At 36.1% G+C, this 23,155-nt stretch overlaps 1 protein-coding gene and 1 long non-coding RNA gene across 4 annotated transcripts in view; both read left to right on the top strand.

Moving 5' to 3' along the window:
* The first annotated feature begins 1,958 nt into the window (after positions 1–1,958).
* Hbs1l (HBS1 like translational GTPase) overlaps positions 1,959–23,155 on the top strand; it is a 62,696-nt gene continuing 41,499 nt past the window's right edge. Inside the window, exons 1-5 of one of the 3 annotated variants that reach the window (XM_048354122.1) lie at positions 1,959–2,155; positions 5,744–5,809; positions 8,613–8,723; positions 12,135–12,329; positions 13,630–15,471. In XM_048354122.1, coding sequence (XP_048210079.1) covers positions 2,113–2,155; positions 5,744–5,809; positions 8,613–8,723; positions 12,135–12,329; positions 13,630–15,068 — 1,854 coding nt within the window. In that variant the 5' untranslated portion in view covers positions 1,959–2,112 and the 3' untranslated portion in view covers positions 15,069–15,471. The other 2 variants (XM_048354121.1, XM_048354123.1) reach the window with 2 other exon arrangements.
* On the top strand, positions 16,978–20,316 carry LOC125357308. Its single transcript, XR_007212113.1, has 3 exons — positions 16,978–16,988; positions 17,902–17,903; positions 20,071–20,316. It is a non-coding gene; the product is annotated as an uncharacterized LOC125357308 (long non-coding RNA).

The following is a 23,155-nucleotide window of genomic DNA, read 5'->3' as shown; positions in this document are numbered from 1 at the left end:
TTAAATGAACATTTTCATATGTAGTTTACAGATGAAGAAATTAAGCCCAAAGAATTTAAAAAACAGAAAATAGTGCAACTATGATTGAAACCAAGGCCTGTGTGACTTCTGGGGCATGGTACTTCCCATCAAGCCATATCTAAGGAATTCTTGGGCACTGAGTAACAGGCCTAATTGTTTCTGTGGAAGTCTCTGAAACCTTTGCTAAAGAGGCTCTACCTTCTGAGATGCACTGGAGGTTCTCAAGTATTTTGTACTTTTTTGATTGACATAGAGTCAAAGTACATACCACCTACTAGGCAGAATATTCCTTATTCAATGATCCACTACTACTTATGTGGTCAATTCATAGTTCTTTTTCTTCTTGTAGTTATCTCAGTGAATTGTATTTAAACCAGCAATGGACAGTTGTAATGGGGTTGAAGTTACCAATTTTAGTTTAATAAATAATATTTATAAGCATTCTTTATGGTCTGTGCCAAATCTTCTAACAAGGATAAATTATTAGTCACAACTCTGATTTAGATATTACCACTTCTGCTTACAAAAAGAGGCTGCAACATAAAATTATTTAAATGTGTAAAATAACACTTAAAAGTCATAGAATAAACATATAATTTTGTCTTGGAATGATATTAAACAACATTGATGGATAAGGACTATTAGATAATTATATTTAAATGCATTCCAAGCTGCTTACAAATTTGTATTACCCTTATTTCTTTCTATTGTGTATCATGAAAAGCTGAGTGAGCTATTTCTTTTGTAGAATTTGATATTTGCTTTTGATACAGAGCATAACCATTTCAAAAACAAGCTTCAACACTGTAGTTGGTTTAGAGTTAATAGTGAGGATAGCTTTTAAACATATCATTATTAACTTTGTGTTCTATGAAATGAGGACATGTAATCATAGGTTACAGATTCATTCATCATGTTACACATTATGTAACACTTTATGTATGTGTTCCATAAATATGTAAGGAATTCTCCACACTGATGAAGACAGTTTATGTAACTAAGCACAGGTAATTGTTTACTGGAGGCATTGAGACTCTGCTCCATACAACCCACTGTAGCCAACTTCTAAATTTAATCATGTATGCTTGTTTAAAAAGTCTCTCCCCCACCCTTTGCCTCCAATCTTGGACTAATTTGTACATCACATTTACACAACTTGGTTGATTGCTATTGTGTGCAGACCCAAGTCATTAGGATGACAGATTTTTAAAAATCCCTGTTGTTGAACTCCATGTTCCCGAAACGAGTGTTATATCACTGTTGTAATTACTTTCAACCATGTGAAACAGTAGCTTCTTGATGATCCTCTTGTATCCCTTCCAGTGGTTGTACCGGCACTATCACTGTATCTCATCTGAGTACACTGGATATTGTATATACTGGTATTAGAACTAGGGAAGTGAAAGGGAATACCAAAATCGAGAGACACAGGATAACAAGACAAACGACTCCAAAGGCAATACTTATAAAACCATTTGGTGTAAACCAACTGAACTCATGGGGGGGAGAGGAAAAGGGGGAGGGGGAGAGGGGGAGTGAGGAAGGAGGTAACACACAGTATAAGAAATGCACCCATGGCCTTACATATGAAACTGTAACCCCTCTGTACATCACTTTGACAATAAGTAATAAAAAATAAATGAAGAACAACAATGAGACAGAAATCACATTTGGAAAAATAATCCGGAATTCAGCAGTAGGTCAAACATCCTGGCTTGCAACCTTCAGTCAACAACCAACAAGTCAGAAGGGCGGGATTTCCTAGCTGGCAGTCGGCGGCAGTCCAGTTGCCTGTAGGCGGGGCCACGCCGAGAGGCCCCACCTCTACCCCACACTCCGCCTCTCCCTCCCCCACCTCTCCTCCGAGCGCACCAGAGCGCATGCGTCCGCCGCCGAGCGCCCACTGTGACCCTGAGAGGCTGCCGTCACGCCGTGCGCGAGTAGGACGCCGCGCATGCGCAGACGCTCTGCGCCGAGCCCGGCCGGAAGCCAAGATGGCGCGTAAGCGGGCTTCGGGCTGCAATTGGCGATTTATCCGTAACTGAGCCGGGTGTTTTGGACGCGGCGGTGACACTCGCCCTTCCTGCCGCCATGGCCCGGCATCGTAATGTCCGAGGCTATAACTACGATGAAGGTAAGTGGCGGGGTGAGCCCGAGACGTCCTTTGAAGCCGTTCCAGCTGGGATCCCAGCCCGTGGTACCCAGTTGGAATCCCATCCCCAGACGGCGGCCCCGGGCTTCAGCTGGGGAGGATTGCCGTGCCCAGCCGAGCCGTGAGCTCTGCCTTCGGGAACCGGCGAGCGGGAGGAGCCGCCGCCGCCTCGGGTGGGACGGCGTCTGGCGGGGTTGGTGCCCGGCAGGCCGCCGCCGGCCTCCCCTCCGCCGTGGGCTCTCCCCTTGCTGGGCACCCGCCTGTCTACTCCCGGATTCTCCCTCCAACCTCTCGGCAGAAATGCCCGAGAAACGGTATTTGTAAAACTCAGGCCGACCTAGTGATGTGATGTTCAGCCGACCTGCGGTGAGGACCTGTGTGTTTTCCCATCCATGGCAAGCTCTTTTATGTCCTCACATTCTTGTTGTGCAGAACGTAGCTTGAACTATATTTTTTTCAATTAAGTTCATTTGGGGAACGTAGGAGACAGTAGAAAAGATACATATACCCCACCCCCCAAGGGCCATTACAGCCAATCAGATATTCTTGAGGCATATACTTAGTTTCTTGTCTGATAAGGCTCAATGTAAATGTGTTTGGAAATGGTAAGAAAAAGTCCTTGCATGGGCAAGGACTCACTGACTTAAAAAATAAAAGTTGCACGTATGAATGTTCTCTAGGAATTCAAAAGAAGTTAAAGATAGACTTAAGAAGAGGACTCCTTGCAGTGGATAATAGTAGGCACCATGAAACATAAAGGTATAAACTTACGTGAACGAATTCAGGAGAATAGCTTTAGGACAAACGGCTTTGTAAAGTGCAGAACAGATATGATTTAACAGGTGATTACTGCCAACCCCAGTAGATTGTTCTAAGACATCAGTGTGCCATAATAGGGGAGGAGAGCTACAGTTTGAGTTGTATTTGGAGATTGTGACCCAGTGTGCCCAGCATGTTTGTTTTCTGGTGTTCACTTTAGAATGAAATTCCTTTTGAGTAAGTTTTGTAGAGTCCGAATATATTGGTATGTGGACCATTGTCACTTGAGAGGTGACTTTTGACTGGGAGTTACTTTTACAAGTATGAAGTGAAATACACGAATAGACCTTATTGTTCCTCATTTATTTCTTTAACAGAATGTTGCTCTAAGATCAGCCTTAAGATAAAGGATAAAAGCAACCGAATTAGAGAAGCTACAAAAAGTAGAGAATGACCAAGTGTTATGTGGCTACATAAAAGAGAACACATAAACCAGATGGCAGTAGGCTATGAGCATTTCTGTGTGAAGGATTCCTGGAGAATTGCTTACTCTCACGTAGTGTTGGCCACCTGAGGTCAGGTTGTCAGCTTTCTTTAGAACAATTGGTGACATCATAACCAAGCTGCTTTTGTAGGCTAGGAGGCTCAACCCCTTTTTCTACTTATGAAAGTGTACTCATCTTCAGTATGCAGTTTACTCTTATGCTTCCCAGTGAAGCTTTCCTTTGGATTCTTTTTGATTTATAAATGCACAAAAACTAATCTAACCTGAATGTCTTGTGGTCTAAAACCATATGTTTTTATGGTGCCTCTATTTAAGTTCCACTGTGTTTTTCTGTGCAGTTTGATTAGTACTTTATGTGATTGTCTCAGCTACCAGTTTAAAAGTCCTAGTTTAATTTTACATTTAATCCAGTAGCTGGCATAATACATTACATGTAGTAAATACTCCAAAATTTTTTTGAAGAAACAAACCACTTTATAAAAGATCACAAGAATTAATCTTTTTATATTGTAACGGTTTGGGGTCAGTTTCATTATTGACAAAGTGACCTAGTTTTTTTTTTTAAACTTGTTTTAATTATTTCAATCTATATAGATAGATAAAGGGTAAACTATATGTATCTATCTAGATAGACCCTTTATTTGCAAATTACTAATTTGCCAGTTCATTATTTATTATTTTATTTATTTGTAATTGTGATCTAATAATTTATACCTTTTTATCCAGTTTTAACTCAATTTTTCTCTGCTACAGTATTTGTTTTTAGCCTTTGAACATGATGTCCCATCCCTTCCAACCTCACATTGGTTAACTGTGTCTTTGGGAATTGATTTAAATGGTATATTCCATAGTCTCCCCATTCCTGGTTCTAATTTAGTTCATATGAGTATTCCCAAATTGCTCTGTATTGTCTCCCCCCCCCCCCCCCCCAGTCCTGGGGCTTGAACTCAGGGCCTGAGCAGTGTCCCTGGCTTCTTTTTGCTCAAGGCTAGCTCTCTACCACTTGAGCCACAGCACCACTTCCAGCTTTTTCTATATATGTGGTACTGAGGAATCGAACCCAGGGCTTCATCTATACGAGGTGAGCACATTACTACCACTAGGCCATATTCCCAGCCCCACACATTGCTCTGTATTTCTCAGGTTGTGACACTTGTTGGTTTTGTGATTGTCTTTTGTTGTCTGAATTCTCTGTCAGAATTTTGGTGTGAAGAGGTTGGCATGTGGTCACTTTTGTACCACTAGTTTTTCTCTAGTAGTCCCTGAGAAATTTAGTATTTACTGTATCAGCGAATATATTTAGATTAGTAACATTTGTTTCTAATGGCTTTTTCATATTAACTAGTTTGATTCATTAACTTTAAAACAAATACTTATTTTGTGTCACATATATGCCCTTTTCTAAGCTATATTTTGCCTTAGAAACCCCTTATAACAGGTGTGGAGATTTGAAAATAATGTGGGGGGAAGCCCTGGAAGGGAAGGTGGCAGGGAGGTTTGCTGCTTCACTTGGAGTGAGCAGGTGATACGCTGCAAAGAAGTGACATTTAAGCTGGAGCCTCACCAGGAAGAAACAACTTTAGGAAAATCTGGGCGAATTCCATTCCATTGTGTAGGGGAACAGGTCTCTTAGCTGTCAATGAAGTGAGCACCAAGGGACAGAGGGGTGGACTGGTTAGTGTAGAAGCTATATGAAAAGGCCTTTGGTGTAGAGAGCATTTGGTAAAACAAACCTGTAAACAAATACATTAAAAAAGGAATGGGTCCTATTTCAGGTTTTGTCAGCCTTGGAAGGACAATTCAAGTATATTGTCTATAGGATTATAATTAGCTCCCCATCCCCACCCCCATATTAGTACTGTTACCTGAATTCAGGGCCTGGACACTGTTCTTTAGCTTTTTAACTCAAGGCTGCCACTCTACCCCTTTAGCCAGAGCTCTGCTTTGGGCTCATGGTCTCCCTGCCGGGCTGTCTGGTATCAGCCTCCTGAGTATCTAGGCTTACAGGTGTGAGACACCAACACACAGTTCATAATTAATTTTGAAATTAGTTTTGATCACATGTGGTGAAAACTTGGGAAACCTGAACAAAAGCAACTAGCTTCAAGAACCATATATGTCTTTATAAGTACAGAATGTCATTAGGTACCAACTTTCTGTATGAAATTCATAGAATTTATGGAAAAGTAGACATTTCAGGGTTTTAAATTTTGACACTTTTAAAAAGAATTTAGTTACTTCATTAAGAGATAGTAAAACAACAAAAAAGAACTGGTGAATAAACCTATCTCTTTTTTTTGTTTCAGATTTTGAAGATGATGATCTCTATGGCCAGTCTGTAGAGGATGATTATTGTATTTCTCCATCAACAGGTGAATTTTTCTAAACAATTTTACTGTTCTGATTTGTGTATTTAAAAATGTCATGTAGGGCTGGGAATATGGCCTAGTGGCAAGAGTGCTTGCCTCCTACACATGAAGCTCTAGGTTCGATTCCCCAGCACCACATTATATGGAAAACGGCCAGAAGGGGCGCTGTGGCTCAGGTGGCAGAGTGCTAGCCTTGAGCAGGAAGAAGCCAGGGATGGTGCTCAGGCCCAGGACTGGCCACAAACAAACAAACAAACAAAACAACAACAAAAAAATGTCATGTAAAGACTTGGTTTTCTAGGACTTAAGTATTTCATAAGACTATACAATATTTACCATTTGAAGATATGTATGTATATATACATGTGTGTATGTATATATTTATTATATTTTTAAAGGTGTCCATTCTAGTAATTAAAGTTTTGATTAAACCCACTGAAGACTATGCTTTTGAAGCATGTGATTAATCTTAATGTAATGAAATGATAATTCCATCAGTAATGAAATTAGCAATCTCCATAGGCAGACAACAGTTAATTCTATATCTCCAAGGATATATATATATATATATATATATATATAATTTTTTTTTTTCTTTGCCAGTCCTGGGGCTTGGACTCAGGGCCTGAGCACTGTCCCTGGCTTTTCTTTGCTCAAGGCTAGCACTCTGCCACTTGAGCCACAGCCCCATTTCTGGCCATTCTCTATGTACGTGGTGCTGGGGAATCGAACCCAGGGCTTCATGTATATAAGGCAAGCACTCTTGCCACTAGGCCATATTACCAGCCCCTTCAAGGATATTTTGAATATTAAGAAACAATGACAGTTTAGGTAAATAAACATTTCCAATTTTATATACTTTGTAGGTACTTCTTTTATTTTAATTGGCACATCATATAGAAACTTATGCGATAGTAGTGCAATATTATGTCCTTTAGTTTATCTGCTGCTAAATAGTTTGTAGTTCAGGCTTTTGGTGGAGCTACATAGAGATTTAGAGTGCAAATTCTATTATGATTCTACATTAGAACTGCATCTTCTGTATCATCTCATATAAGGAAAACTCAGATCTCTGCAGTAAGAACTGAGCTTTTTACTTTTCTTTCTTGTATTTCTCTAACATATTAGTATATATAAATATAATTATTTATATTGTAATAAGATAAAAAAACATGAAGCAGCATGTCATTAAAGAGCTGAACAAATTCATGGCATGATGAAATCTTACAATTGAGTTACTTTTTCAGTTAATATAACTTTCTCTAAAATGTATCATCACTTGCATTTAACAAAATCTGTATGAAAAACTAATAACATGCTGGAGGGGATGTAGCTACAAGGGAACCCTACTACATTATTGGTGGGAATGTAAGCTTGTTCAACCACTCTCAAAAGTGGTATGGAGCTTCCTCAGGAGGCTAAACATAGAGTTCCCCTACGACCTAGCAGTCCCACTTTTGGGCATCTACCCAAAAGATTATAAGCAAGACTACACAAAAGCCACCAGCACAACTATGTTCATCGCAACACAATTTGTCATTGCTAAAATATGGAACCAACTCACATGCCCCTCAGCAGGTGAGTGGATCAAGAAAATGTGGTACATATACACAATGGAATTCTATGCCTCTATCAGAAATAATGACACTGCCTCATTCATAAGGAAATGGAAGGATTTGGGAAAAAAAAAATCATACTGAGTTAAGTGGCCCAGACCCAAAGAAACATAAACCTTACGGTTTCCCTCATAGGCAATAATTAGTACGTCTCTAGGATAGAAATACCAGAAGATCACAACAGCTCAATAGCTATGCCCGTATGAACACATAAGATAATGCTAAGTGAAATGAACTCCATGGTTTGGAAATAAGTGGTATATCATTGCTGTGGTTAATTTCAGCATACAGTGTTAAACTGTACCTTTTGTTCTCTTGTATTCCCTTCCTGTGGTTTCACTCCTGCTATTACTGTAACTGATCTTAGTACCCTGGATACTGTATAGACATGTATTGAACTAGCGAAGGGAAAGGGAATACCAAAAATGAGAGACAAAGGATAAAAAGACAAACCATTTCAGTAGCAATACTTACAAAACCAATTGGTGTAAACCAACTGTACAACTCATGGGGGGTGAAGGAACTGGGGACGGGGGAGATGGAGGAAAAATGAGGGAGGAGGTAACAAGTTGGATAGGTAATGTACTTGCCTTACATATGAAAGTATAACCCCTCTGTACTTCACTTTGACAATAAAGAAGAAAAAAATGTATATGATTTTCTTGATGGAAAGGTGAAGACAGCAAAAAAGAGCTTACCTATAAAATTTTGATTGGTATATAATTTGGTTCAACTAAAGTGATTGGAAATAATCTTTATTTGGTCAATTCTAGTTTAGAACTTTACTGAACATCAGTTTATATATTTAAGGTAAACCTAATTCTAATAACTGGCAAATTAATCAGTTATGAGACCTGTTTAGGTCTTGTTTAAACAGTTTGGTGTTCGTTATCTCTGATGGATAGAGAGCATACTCTTGACTTCCTGAAGTTGGGAAGGCTCTGGGCAGAAGGTGGGATTGGGAGAATGGCATTCCTGGTGGAGGAAACTACCTAGGAAGGGGAGACCCTGGAGTCATGCAGGTTTCAGGAAAGAGAGCTAAGAAAGGAAACAGGAACCAGATTGATAACCAATTACTCAAATACATAATCCTCTGTTGTAAGTGGTAGGTCAGAATCTTTTTCTTTGTAAGAAAAAAATTAATGGAAAATGGCTATATTATAGTGTTCCTCAACCATTTTATATTCTAGCTGCTCAGTTTATTTACTCACGACGTGACAAACCTGTAGAATATGATTATGAAGAACTGAAAGACTCTCCCAATTCTCATTTGAACCACCAGCTAAGTGAAATTGACCAAGGTATGGTAAAATAAAGAGTTGTATCTATGATTCTTGCTTGAAGATGTTCGAACACCAAAAACACCAGAATTTATGAATTTTTTATTCTTGTCCATGGTAATGACTATGGATAGTAACAGTACAAGCATATTTTGTATTTTCTAGGAAATTGGAGATTTTATTAGGTATATTATAAGGAGTGTAATTTAACTGTATGATTTAAAAATTGCTTGTATGGCTGTTGGTTTTCAACTGGAAAATTTTATTGGGCCATCACATTCCTTTGTTTTTCCATAGGAGAGAAATTCCATTGATTTGTTATAAGAAATTTAAAAAATTATTTTATGAGCTCTCTGTGGAGCTTATGGTTAGCTTTTGGGACTCTTTTATTTTCAAAGATACTTAGTATCTTTGAAAGAAAGGTTGAGCTGTGGCTCAAGTGGCAGAGTGCTAGCCTTGAGCCAAAAAAAAAAAAAAGAAGCCAAGGACAGTGCTCAGGCCCTGACTGAGTTCAAAAGCCCCAGGACTGGCGGGGGGAAAAATACATATACATATACATATACATATATATATATATACACACACACACACACACACACATATATATAAAGGTTGAAGACCAATGTAACACTGTACAGGTATCCTGATATTCACATTTGTGTACGTTGTTTCAAACTAGAAGCATTTTATAAGTAATCTTTAAATATCATGTTGCCTCAAGCATAACTCAAGTCTTAGGTTGATATTGGCCTGAGATGACATACAGAATAGTAATGCCATCTGTTGATAGTGGGCAGGGTTTATAGTGAGCAAGATTTGACAGTGGACTGATTTGTTTTTTTCTCTTTCTATAAATATTATAATTAATTTGGAAACAGTTAAAAGAAATGTAGGAATCTCAGCTAAGTCAGTAAAATACCAGCTGCTAACCCAAATAAAAGGACTAAATATATTTAAAAAAAAAACACTACACAGCAAAAAAAGAACAGTAGCAATAGAAAAAAATTTTACATGACAGATCTTGCAGATATACTTGAAAACCTGGAGGATAAAAGTTTGGAGAGGTGATACTTTATAAACTGCTTAGTTGTATTTAATTGTGTTCTTTGAGTATTTTGGTAACAATTGTGGGATTGTGGGATTAGAGGGTAGGAATTGAGAAGAAATCTGTCCTTTTCTGCTCTGTGTACTTCAGAGGATAATAGTTGGGAAGTTAGGAAATTCAGTGTATGGTTGAGAAGCAGAGTTAGCCATTCAAGCTCGCATATGTGCTGGGTGCAAGTGGCTCATACCTGTAATCCTAGCTATTTGGATGCTAAGGTCTGAGGACTGCAGTTTAAAGACAGACTGAGTAAGAAAGTCTATGAGACTTACCTCTAACCACCAGAAAACCAGAAGAAGTGCTATGGCTCCAACTGTAGAGCACTAGCCTTGAGCAAAAAAAATTTAGGGGCAATGCCCAGGTCCTGAATTCAAGCCCCACAGCCTATAAAAAAGAAGCTCACATCTGGAAGTGTAATTACAATAGTATATTAATTGCAATAGTAATTGCGAATGACTTTTACCAAATGGTACTGATTAAAGGCTATCCAGATATAAACATAGTTAATCCTCACAAGAACTTTACCAGCTAGGACAGTTTTGTCTTCATTTTATAGGGAGAGGGGAAATGAGGACCAAAATAATAATGAATTATTGCCTGGTATTGTACCATTTAGGAAGTGGCATTAGGATAAGATCTAAGTCAGCCTGTAAAACATCTGCTTTTAATCCCCCAGTACACTGTCTCTTTGGTATAGGAAATAGTTCCTATAATAATTAGAATAGGTTTTAAAGCTAGCTCTACTTCACATATTTATCAAATAAGTCTTTTCTCAGTATTGCCTTTAAGCCTTTTAAGATAAATCTTCCACTGAAGCAAAGTAGAATTGCCCAACTACTTGAAATTTTCCTGATTGTTAAAAACTGGCAATAGGGTAGTTTTTAAAAATTATTATTTTTCTTTTGTTGGTATCAGTGTTTGAACTTAGGATCTGGTGCTTTCCAGCAGTGTTCTGAGTCATGAGTATGTGCTTTTTCCACTCAGCTCTGTTTGAGTTTTGTTTTAGTTTTTTTTGCCTGGGGTCAGCCTATGCTTCCAATGCAGCTGAGGTTATAGATGTGTACTATCATGTCACATACTTTGTAGAGATGGTATCTTTATACCCTGCTGCCCTTGAACCTTCATGTTCCCTATCTGTGCCTACCCAATGAATGGGATTACAGGTGTGAACCACTCTACCCAGCCATGATTTCTTTTTTTCTTCTCTAGTAGATTCATTGTTCAACATGTAAAGATTTATAATGAAGCACGAATTAAAAAAAATTTTTTTTCCTTTGCTGTTCCTGGGGTTTGAGCTCAAGGCCTGGGCACTGAGTTTTTAGCTCAAGGCTGGCCTACCACTTGTGCCACTGAACCACTTCCAGCTTTTTGGTGATTAACTGGGGAGAAGAGTCGCAGTGATTTTCTTGCCCAGGCTCATCTCAGCATCTTGAATTGCAGATGAGAGCTACAAGCTTCCAGCTTCTCATAGACTTGCATTAATGAATTTTTAAAATAGTGACTTTATAATATAGTCATAAGAAAACTAAAATCTTTAAAAGATAATTCCAGGTTTAAGATTTTTGTTTTTTTAAATGAATGTTCATTTCCTTTTCAATTTACTGGACTTGCTTATTTTTATACTAGGTTATTTTGACTTTTTAAGTTACTAAGGGTGATTTTAGTTGGCAGAAAACTTGAAGTAGTAATTATAAGGATTATACTTAGCAATTATAATCGAGTTCGCTAAGTTGTAGTCCCATAATTACCCTGGCCTTTTTACACAATGTAGATATCATCATTATCACTAAAAAGATTGTTCTGTTTTTGCCAATACTAGGACTTGAACTCAGGGCTTCTTGCTCTCACTTGGATTTTTTTACTCACAACAGGCACTCTACTGCTTGAGCCATGCCACCACTTCCTACTCATGCCTGGCTATTTGGTATTTGGAGATAAAAGTCTTGGGATTTGTCTACCAGGGCAGGCTCTTAACAGAGTATCAGGATCTCAGCATTTTGAATAGCTAGGATTATAGGCATGGGGAACAGGTTCTGATTACAATTTACATTTTTAAAGCACGAGGCATTTATCATCATGTTGGAATGAAAATACATGTTAGTATACACAGTTTACACTGTTTAAAACATTTCATGAAGGTGATTTCTTATGAAATTATTCCTTTGTAAGAGATGATAAGTATATTTATTACAAATCAAAGATGATCATCAGATAATTTTTGCTAAAGAGGAAGTGTTCAATAGATAATTTTAAATCCTTTTATAATTTTGAAGATTTAGGGTTCTTTCAGGGTACTATGTAGTACAGCTTTTAATCATTATATGTTCTAGCTCGTCTTTATTCATGCCTTGATCACATGAGAGAGGTACTGGGAGGTGCTGTGTCAGATGAAATACTGATTGAAGCAATTCTGAAGAACAAGTTTGATGTGCAGAAGGCCTTGTCCATGGTACTGGAACAAGATAATGTACAGAAGTTGAAGGACAGGAGTGAGAGTGCAGTAGCCACAGGGAAGATAGCAAAAGGTATGCCTTTATTTATTCTTTTTCAGTTGTTTTACTTGGCTGGAAATCTTACTTGCTTAAGCTATTAAGAAAAAAAATTCCATTTGCCTAGGCTGTTAAAAACCTTACTTTGCAGTTCACATTGAATATTATCAGTTGATTTTCTGGATTGTGAAAATTTTAAGCTGAATGACGTTTCCTTTGTTAGAGTCTTGGTGCATGTATAATTATTTCACTACTTGTTTGCGTAACTAACAACATAGAGAAAATAAAGTCAGATAAAAGAATTTTTTTCTTGTTCGTGCCTTAGAGAACTTAATTGTTGCTTTCTAACTAATGAACTAAGAGATAGAAATTAAAAGAGATTTAATGTTTAAAATCCCCCTTTTGTCATGTATAAATACAATTTCATTTTAGATACACTGTAGTTAAGTGCTGTATAAATATACTGTGTCATCCTAGATTTCATTTCTTGACTAATGCTTAAGAAAAGCAAGAATAGATCTTTAATTTTAAATTTGTAGGATTTAGAATTAAATTTGTAATTTAGCGGACATAAGGGAGTTGAGGCACAATCATGTTGATGTGGTTTCTGTTAGTGGGATCATGGTAATTTGTTAACAGATATGCCTTGTAATCTCTAGGCTAGCCATTTATTACAGAAAAAGTCCGTTCACTGATTTACCATAAAATAAGAGTGTTTTCTGTGAGGAGTGGGCACAGATGTGCACTTTTACTTGAGCACTATGGGAATGAGTATGTAAGTTCTTTCTGTTAATAATGTGACTCAGGTTATAGCAGAAATTATTATAGAATGCTATCCATTCCCCTCAGGGGCTATGGATTTAACCTAGAGCCTTGTGCATATTAAGCAGGTGTGTTACCACTGAGATACATACAACTTCAACCTGCTAGTTTGTTTTTGATGTATTACAACGAGAGAGAGAGTGAGAAAAAGAACCTAGCTTTTGCCTGTTTTGAATTTCAGGTAATCAAATAATAACTATATTTAGTTACAGTAAAACTTCACATTGTTAAATTGGTAAAAAAAAAATTAACACATTGAGTTGATACAGGAATATATGTTAGTGGACAAAGTAATTCTATATTGTATTACATCTTTTACAAAAGTAATTCTTTTATATTACTTTTACTGTGTTCACTTAATGTTAGATAATCAAGTACTGTTTTATTCATATATCAGTAGAAAGAAGCACTTAGTAATTAAATGCCTCATTTCATGTTTCCTTTTGGTTGCTGTGACTGTCTTCTGCAAATGTCAACGCATTCATCTGAAAATTAATGGCTCTTGTAAGGTAAGGAGTCTTATTTCCTTCATCTGAAGTTTCAGCTGATAGTGTTCCAAGCTCTTATCCTCAACCAGAGAATCATTTGGATTGGAGTAGTGATTTTTCTAGCTCAGTAGCAAAGAATGGATCGTATCATGCTTCAGTTGTTCCCAGTCACTATTTACTTCACAGGAAAAAAAAACTTGACAGACCTAAAAGTGAAAAGAAACTAGAATCATGTAAGTTACCAAAAGAGCTTTCATTAGCTGACTTAATTCATGATATGCCAAGAGATTCTTGGAAAAGTCAGCCATCAGTAGGATTATCATCCACAGATAGTCTGGAAAGTCCACTTTCAAAGAATGTAGATACTGATTTAAGACTGTATGTATCCAAATGTATTCCCAAAGATGATTTTTCTTTTAAAGGCATACCAGATTTACAGTCCTTAATGAGCGAGAACACAACAGCTAACAATTTGTCTATTCAAAACAATTCACTACTTGATTTCCAAAACAAACTACTAGAAAACAGCTTGGAAACTTTAAATAACACTTTGCACTTAACTAGCTCATTGGAAAATACAGCGCTTGGTAATTTAAATCCTGTTGAAAAGACTGAAGTTGGAAATGTCTCTTTAGTTGAACCAAGTGCCAAGAATTCCAGTTTAAAAAATGACTTTGCCCAGCATGAAAGTCCATCCCTAACTGAACTGTTTGAGAAACATGAAGCAAGAAATCCAAGCCAGTGCTATACTTTATCTGATCTTTGTAACCAGTCTGCCAGCTTCACAGATCTAAGTTTGGGATCCTTTCCCCTGTCACAATTAGCAAATCGCTCTCAGTCGTCTACTGGAATATCAGACTTAACAGGATCCCTGTCATCATTGGCATTTTGTAAAGCTTCTCCTTCACGAGACCTTGAGAATTTGTCACTTTCTGATTTGATTGCAGAAACAATTGATGTAGACAACTCTCAGATTAAGAAAGATTCTTATGATCTCAGTTTATCGGAAATAAGGTCTCCTGGAGTTGATTCAAATATTGACCTTAGTGTTCTGATAAAAACTTCAGATTTTGTTCCAAAGTCTACAGTTGACCAATCTGTTATTCCAACACCAGGAACCAAAGTTCTGGGTTCAAAGTTAGGAAAAAATTCCAATTCAGCTAAGGATAAGAAAACCAATAAAGGCTGTGTGACTAGGAAATCACCTTTTTCTTTGTCTTGGACCAAGGCCCTTGCTGCTAGACCTTCAGCTTTTGCTTCAACATTGTGTCTTCGTTACCCACTGAAAAGCGGCAAGCGGCACACCCTTGACCTCTATAAGACTTTTCGTTATAATAGACAAGTTGAAGATGGAAAGGACAAAGAAATAAGTCCTCTTGTAGCAATAACACCATTTGACTTCAAATCAGCATCACCTGATGACATTGTAAAAGCTAATCAAAAGAAAGCATTTACTAGAGAATAGTAACTAAAGGAAAACTTGGTTACTGTTGTAGAGCTTTTTATTTTAATTTAAAGTCCTTTTAGGATTATTTTATATTATGGGATTCAAGTTATGATTTTTATTAAAATTGTCTTAAGTCAGTTGATAACATAAGTTGATATGGATTTTTGCACTGAAGAAATTTTTTATACTGTATCTTCTTGTAGTGATAACTGGCTTTATTTGATTTGGTAGTCCATAGTGAAAGTATGTTTACAGAGTACATATGGAAATTTAATATTGTGAAATTGAACCTCAGATTCCTTTTTTGGCAATTCAGCTTTGTAAATTTTTATGATGGGATATTTTCTCTACAAAAGATTTTTGTGCTTTTTCTTAAACAGAACAACTACTTGGGATTATTATAGGGTGAAAATTATTCTTAGGATATATGGCGTAGCATAGCCAAGACATGGTTATATTTTAACGTATTATTTGTATCATTCCTAGTTTTATTATTTTACTGTAGGTGAATACTGAACTTTCCTATTAGAAAATATTGGAATTCTTGACTTTGAGAACAGTTAGATATGTGCTTGAAATACATTTTTGATGACAATAAAGTGAGATCTTTTAAGGGACCATGTAAATACTGGGATTGTATTAATATAAATTATTTTTATATATTTTCTCAACTATTTGTCCTAAATGTACACTTTAAAATAAATATACAGAAAGTATTTTGAAATATGGTTGCATGTTATTTGAATAGACAATTTTACCAGATCTCTTTAGCATTTTCTTCAGTGAAATGTGGAATTTCCCTTCCAAGAGAACCCTTCAACTTAGGTGACTAAATACATAATTCATCTTTTATAGAGGTGCTCCTCAACTAGCAGTCAGAATCATTGGGGGAATGTTTGCTAAATAGAACCTGTGGCTTCACTCTGGACTTGCTGAGTCAGCCTCTGAGTGATGGCACTTGGAATGTGTATTTTCAAGATGATTCAGAACAACATAGAGAAAGAGATTAGTAGAATAGAATCATAAATGCAAAAATTATTAGGCCAAATGATTTTCTAAATCAAGAATACCAAGGTAAATTGCTAATTAGGAATTATGGATTTTTGCATAAAATAACATAGGTAGAAGTAGTATTTCTTACAAATATAGTGGTATAAAATATTATTTCTTGATGAGAATAAAATCGTTACTCTTTTTCCAGTGAAAACATTTTTCTCTGGCAGCTGTCTTACTGTGCTTTTGATAATTTTTTGTATTATTAATTTTGTTTACTTTCATAATGACATTCCAGTATTTTTGCTCTTTGATAATCTTGTATACATATTTTGGTGGGAAAAGTTAAGATGGAATTGTATCTTCACTTTTTGGGGTGGTACAGAAGTTTAAACTTGGTGCTTACTAGGTTCACATTCTACTTGAGCCATGCTCCCAACCCTCCATTGTTTTTATTCCTTTTTTTGGTGAAAAATTTTTTTTGATCTTTTGAATTCTTTAAAATATTTTTTAATGAACACAGTGTATCTTGATCAGTGTCACCCCTCCCAACCTATTCCCCTTCATTTTTGTTGACCAAATGTCTTTTGATTTACGATGAATTCCCTTTTCTTCTTTTTTATTTTTCTTCTTTGATGTTGGAGATTGAACCTAGGACCTTGCCTAAGAGGCAATTTCTCCACCACTGGCCTACTGCCCCAGCTCCAGGTTTTCTTCTTGCCTTCTCTCCATGTCCCTTCCCTCTCCTTTTTCTCCTCCCCCTTTCCCTCCCTCCCTTTGTCCTTCTCTACCTCTCCCTTCTTTCTCCTCTATCTTCTCTCCGTGTATCTGTCTCGGTGTTCTCATTCCCTTCTTTTCTGTCTGTCTCCTCTCCATCTCTCTCTCAAGCAAATACTCTACCACTTGCTGCATTCCCAGTCCTTTTTCCTTTCTGTTGATTTTCATGTAGGGTCGCATATTTTTGCTTGGGTTAGACCACACCACAAGCCTCATAGAGAAAGAACACCTCCCACATAGCTGGAATGACATCTGTGATGAGAGGAGATCTAACTAACTTTTTGCCTGGGGTAGCCTTTAATCACAAACCTGCCAATCTGCTTCCCAAGTAGTTGGGATTATTAATGTGAGTCATTGTTTCAGGGCCCCAGGTTGTGCTTTTCACTGCGTATTTTCAGTGCACATAGTATACTTAGATCATAAACATGATAAGCTATATTTTATTATCATTTTAAAATTCAAATTATTCATAACAGCTTTTATTTTTCTTGTCCAAAACTATGATTATTTTAGTAAATGAACTATTAGTGTATGACACATCAACTATTTATATATTGGCAGTTTCCAGTTTAGAATTTAATGTATTATTAGAGCTTGTAAATGATAATTTGTGATAGATTATGTCAAATGAACCCAAAGATTTAGCCCACATTGAGGTTGAATAATGTTACTTTTACCTTCTTTCTAACAAATTAACTTCCAAATAGAGGAACAGCACATTTTAAACAGACTATGAAATTTGAAGTGTGTCCCCCTTTGTTGGCTGATTTGGATTGAAACTACCACCTAGGAGATTCTTCTTGTGAAGGAAAAAAAAAATCTGTGTGATAGGAGTATATGCAAAAGGAAAAGGCAACAGTAGTTTAATAAGGTTCCAGTCTTGCTGTTTTCTTTCTCTTGGCTGCTGTCTTAGGCATATAGCTGATAAGGGTACATGACTAAGGGAATGTTAGTCTCTGAAACTCTTAAGGGTGGAGCCAAGAAGACTTGTCTCTTCCCCCTTGGTCGTTGACCTACTTGTTCATAAACATACTCTTTGAGACCCTGGTTATTGTCATTTAAGCGCATATGCTCTGCCCAGCTGTTCTTCATTGACTGGCTGCAGTCTTTGATAGTTCAGCTATGCTAAGTGTTTTAGGTTTACTTTATTTTCTATTTTGGATATCAGTTTTAACAAGCAAAGCCAATTTTTGCATGTGATAAAATGCATTCATATCTTACTTCAGAAATAGAAATATAATTATATTCTAAATGATATAAAAGTTAACTCAGAAGTTACCATTTTTACCCCTTACTTTCTTTAGCTTTTTAAAGATTTATTGCTCTTCATGGATGTTTTATCCTTTTATATTCTAAAGTCTTTAGTAGATTTTTTTTCGATATGGTTCTTTTTAAAACTCATTTCTAGGAACTAGAATTTTATTTCTGTACAGAACACTTCCCTTTTTCTTTTGCCTTTTCCCTCTTTCTTGCTTACTGGCTTTCTGACCTATTTTTCTCACTTTAGCTTTGAGTCTTCCTTTCTTGAACTTTTATGCTCTTTCATCTAATAGAACCATTCTCAGTGTTTTATATTTAATTTTAATACTCAGTAAATAGGAAGCCATGTAGCTGACTGCCACAGCAAGGATGAAACTAGTAATGTCTTTCTTTGCATGTAATGGGTAGTCCTTAAGCACTGTTAAGAAAGAAATGAATTTCTTTTGTGATTGTTTACCTTTTGTATTGACTGTGAATCTGTATTTGGATCATTGTACATTGAAATAGAACTGTAGATCTGCAGGCTTTGTGTTTTGTGTTCACAAAACTATATATTTTATTATAAAGCCTAGTTTATGGTACCTTACGAGTTGTTTTCTGTTATTTTTATAATCATTGGAATATGTATAAACAAGAAGTGTTGACAGGGAATTTGTAATTTTCTTCTACCTTTGTACCTATAATTACATATAGCTCAGTTTTTATAATTGTATAATTTTAATTTTTAGTCTGTTACTTGTGATACTTTAACTGTGTACAATTTCATAAAGCTACATTTAAAGAAATTACCTTTAAGGTTTTCTAAGCAAGTGTGCAAACACAATTTATCCATTAGAGGTTTCTATATAAACCTGATAATTCAGAATGTTATTTTGGTAATTTATTTACAAAATACTGTTTTATGTTTCTATAAACAAATTTACAAACAATCCATCTGTTTGTGAAGAATGTCTTTTTTTTTTTTTTTTTTTGGTGCTGGTCCTGGGGTTTGAACTTAGGGCCTTTCTTGAGCTTTTTTGGTCAAGGCTAGGATTCTACCAATGGAGATAGCTTCACTTTCAGCTTTTTTGGTTGTTTATTGGAGCTAAGCATATCACAGACTTTCCTGCCCAAGCTGGCTTTGAACCTTGACCTTGCCCAGCCTCCAGAGTATCTTGGATTACAGATGTGAGCCACTGACACCCAGCATATATTTACATTTTATGATTCACACTGGAACACCTAATTTTAAAAACTTTTATTTTTCTGTGGTGGAAAGATACGAACTTGGAGCCTTGGATTTGCTAGGCAGTTGCTTTACTGCTGAGCCGTATCTGCAGCCCTTTTCTGTGTTAGTTGTTTTTAAGGTAGAATATTGATTCCTTCCTTTGCCTATCCATGGAGTGGAATCCTTTTAATTTTTCCTTTCCCATAGCTGGTGAGATGGATTCTTCTAGACTTTTCTATCTGGGCTGGTCTAGAACCAAATTCCTCCATATTTCAGCTTCCCTTGTAAGCTGCTGTAACAGGTATGAGTAAACAGCAATTCACAGAAACTCTGTTAATTACCAAATATGTTTTCGTTAATATTGATGGCATAATTCAGAAATGGCAGTGGAAAGTAGATTTGATAGAGTGCATTTCTGATATTGCCCTACCTGATTTGTGTTGTATAACTTTAAGAAAAGCATTTTAGATGCAGGAGATATACCTGATGAAGAAAAGTCAAAGGAAAGGGTAGGTAGGGACATGGACACACATAATCACCTTTAGTACATTGTGGCATATATAATAACATGATATACTTGAAAGTGATCTCATTGTTTTTTCTCATCCAAACTGCCATTGTCTCTTTCCCTATCTTCTTTGCTAGTGTAACTGTCTTCTAGTTGCCCAAACCGGAAACACACCATCATCCATCATTCTTCCCATCCTCACTCACTACTTACTAGATGACTATTCCTGTTATTAGTATTTATAAATAAGTAAATGTTTCAGGTGCACACGTAAGCATGTAAGCATACATAGAACCTTGATCTTCATCTCAGCTTTCTGAGTAGCTAAGATAACAGGTGTGAGTCACTGGTGCCCATCTGAACATGAACACTTGTAATATACTAGTAATGAGGATGCACATACATTGTTTAGCCAAATGCTGACCAGTTTTTACTTCTTTTTGGGAGTACTGGAGACTCAAAACCTCATACTTGCTAGGCAGGATCAATACCACTTGGCCAACCCCCCACCCTTTTTGGCTTTAGTTCATTAATTATTTTTTGCTGGTCTTAGGGCTTTGCATGGAGGACCTGGGCATTGTCCCTGAGTTTCTTTTGTTGGAGTACTCTACCACTTGAGCCACAGCACTATGTCCTGCTTTTTTGGAGTAGTTTAGTAGATATATGAGTCTCATAGATTTTCCTGACCAGGCTGGCTGCAAACTGCAATCCTCAAATCTCAGCCTCCCGAGTAGCAGCGAGGATTACATGGGTATGGGTGACCCACTAGCACCCAGCCAACCTTTGCATCTTTGTTGCTACTTTGTCTTTTAAGTGCATTTTATTTTGATGGAATTACTGAAACACTTAATTGGTCTTTTGACTTTTCAGTTTGTGCTTTATGTGCCAGAGGAATCTTTCTAAAATATAGGTCTAATTCTTTTCTATTTCCAAAGCCTCTATGAAATGGTTTCTGAGGGTGATCCCCTAGATGTAAACTCACCTGAATGCCCCTACCTAAGCTTCCTCTTTTTCTATAGTGCTTGCTTTCCTTTTCCCCTCAGTTGATCACTTTCTAGATTGGAATTCAGATATCATTTTGTTCCCAATTGGAGGTGTAACCATAGTTCACGGTATTTCTTTAATTTCTACCCAGTGAAATTGTAACTCTCCCACCTCCTTTCTGTAGTCACCCTGCTTTATTGTTCCTCACAGCACTGTCATCTGTGTATGTTGTGTACAGGCTTAGTTACAATATAAACTTTTTTCCAGGAGCTTTATTATTTGCACACTACACATAAGTTAACACATCTACATACTTTTACAGAAACAGGATACTAGAACATCTCTTCTTTATTTCTGTACTATTCAATAAATCAGCTTTTAGATCGTAACTAGCATATGTAAATCAATGCCGATCATTTTAACAGTTGCATTGAATTATATTATTTAGTTGAACCATCATTTATAAAACCAGGCCTGTTAAACAAACATTTTAACTGTTTCCAGTTGCTGTTGATAAAGATACTAATAAATGCCCTATGTTTCTAGATACTGAACGTACACTTTCATTTCTTAAAGATTTTATTAATTTCCTTGCCATCAGATTGTGTTTCTGCTCATATTTTCACAGAATCTGCTCATATTTTCACAGATAAGGATGTTTTAGTATTAATGAAAACCTGAAAATAGAAAAAGGTTTTCATTTAAAAAAATATTTAGTGAGTGAGGCTGGCTGCCTTGTCATATATTTAAAACTGTTAAAAAAATTTTAAAAAAATGTTTGTTCTTAATCATTGCTTTTTTTTCTGGTTTAATTTTCATGAGTTTTAGGGATATGTGTATGTACCTGCAAAACTCACACAAGAACATCTTACATAAAGACAAAACTAGAGAAATTTCAGTATAAAGTAGATCAATATTAGAAAATCTATTAATAATAATGTAATGCTTAATGTCGAAGTAATCTTTGGCATCTATGAGAGAAGTACTTTCTCCAAGGTTGTATTGATAGTATTAAACATCCATGATAAAGGAGAGGGGAAAAAAAGACAAGTTAGCATACAAAATATTAAAATTAGACAAAAATAAAAAGCTACAATAATTAAAAAAATAGTCATTCAGATACCCAAAATAGATAGATGGACAGGAAAGAATTTAGTTTTTGTAGCACAAGTAGCATTTTTTTTAAAGGATGAGTACCTCAATATTCTTCATAGCGGAGGTATTGTTATTGTTGGATTTTTTTAAAATAATACAAATTTGCCCATACTAGTTGAAGTTCTTTCACTCTTCCCTTCTCTCTCTCTTTCCCTTTCATTGTCAAGATGATATACAGAGAGGTTATAGTTATGCAAGTCAGGTATTGAGTACATTTAAAAAAATTTTACTTAGTGAACACATATGCACACATGCATCTTAGTGTCCCAGGTAAGGGCACTGTACAAAAAATAGAACATCTTTGCTTCTTTGGAGCTTGTCTTTTATTTGGAAAACGATAGTAAGATCATAGGCAAGTAGGTAGAGGGGTTTTAGGTTAATCTAAAATGCAAAGTTAGGAAAGATAAAAAATTCAGGACTGTTTAGCACTGATATATACTCCATCACCATATCTCTGTTATGTGTGATTATTATCTGTGATTATTATCTGTCATTTGTAGCAGTACATTTCTTTTTGAGCAGCACATTTCTTTTCTCTCTTGAATTTTATGTTTTGAGTTTTCTCCAGGTAAAGCTTTTATTTTGAAAATAATTTTATTTTAGGATATAGCTATTTTGTATATTAAACAAACTTTCTACACTTTGTGTTTACTACAGTTTGAATATCTGTAGTGTTATTTACAACTGTACTCAAATCACAGTTACAAATTGGGGGTTTTGATAGCAGGATTTTCCTTAGAAAAGAATCAAGAAATTTGAAAAGGATGAAGCAGAGTTGGGAAACAGATCATATTTTTCTCCTTATCTGTTCTGCTGTGTTTATCTTCTTAGATGTCATCAGAGTCACTAAATGAAAGAGCTAGGAACCATAGGTTTATATGAGGAGATACAGCCCCTTGTCTTCCTTTACAAGTTAACTGTTATGAGATTTGTATCCTTTTCTTTAGAGTAAATCCTCTTATTATAATGATTTTTAATATGGTTATAATTCTAATTCTATATGAACTTTAAAATACACTTAAATATATTTCATTTTATACATAACTAAAGATATTTTATTTCCTCTTTACATTTTCCTTGAAAAAAATAACTGAAAAAAAAATCACTATTTTTGTTGAAGCAATTAGAAGACTTTTTACATTTCTTGTAAAGATAACTTCAGAATTAATTGGTTTCTGCTTAAAATTATGTGGGCTTTTGGAAAGGAAGTGGTTGATTTCA

The sequence above is a fragment of the Perognathus longimembris genome, chromosome 9 (assembly GCF_023159225.1).
Source record: "Perognathus longimembris pacificus isolate PPM17 chromosome 9, ASM2315922v1, whole genome shotgun sequence".
Classification (NCBI taxonomy): Eukaryota; Metazoa; Chordata; class Mammalia; order Rodentia; family Heteromyidae; genus Perognathus; species Perognathus longimembris.
Note: the sequence above shows the minus strand (reverse complement) of the source record. Positions and strands in the feature narration are given on the sequence as shown.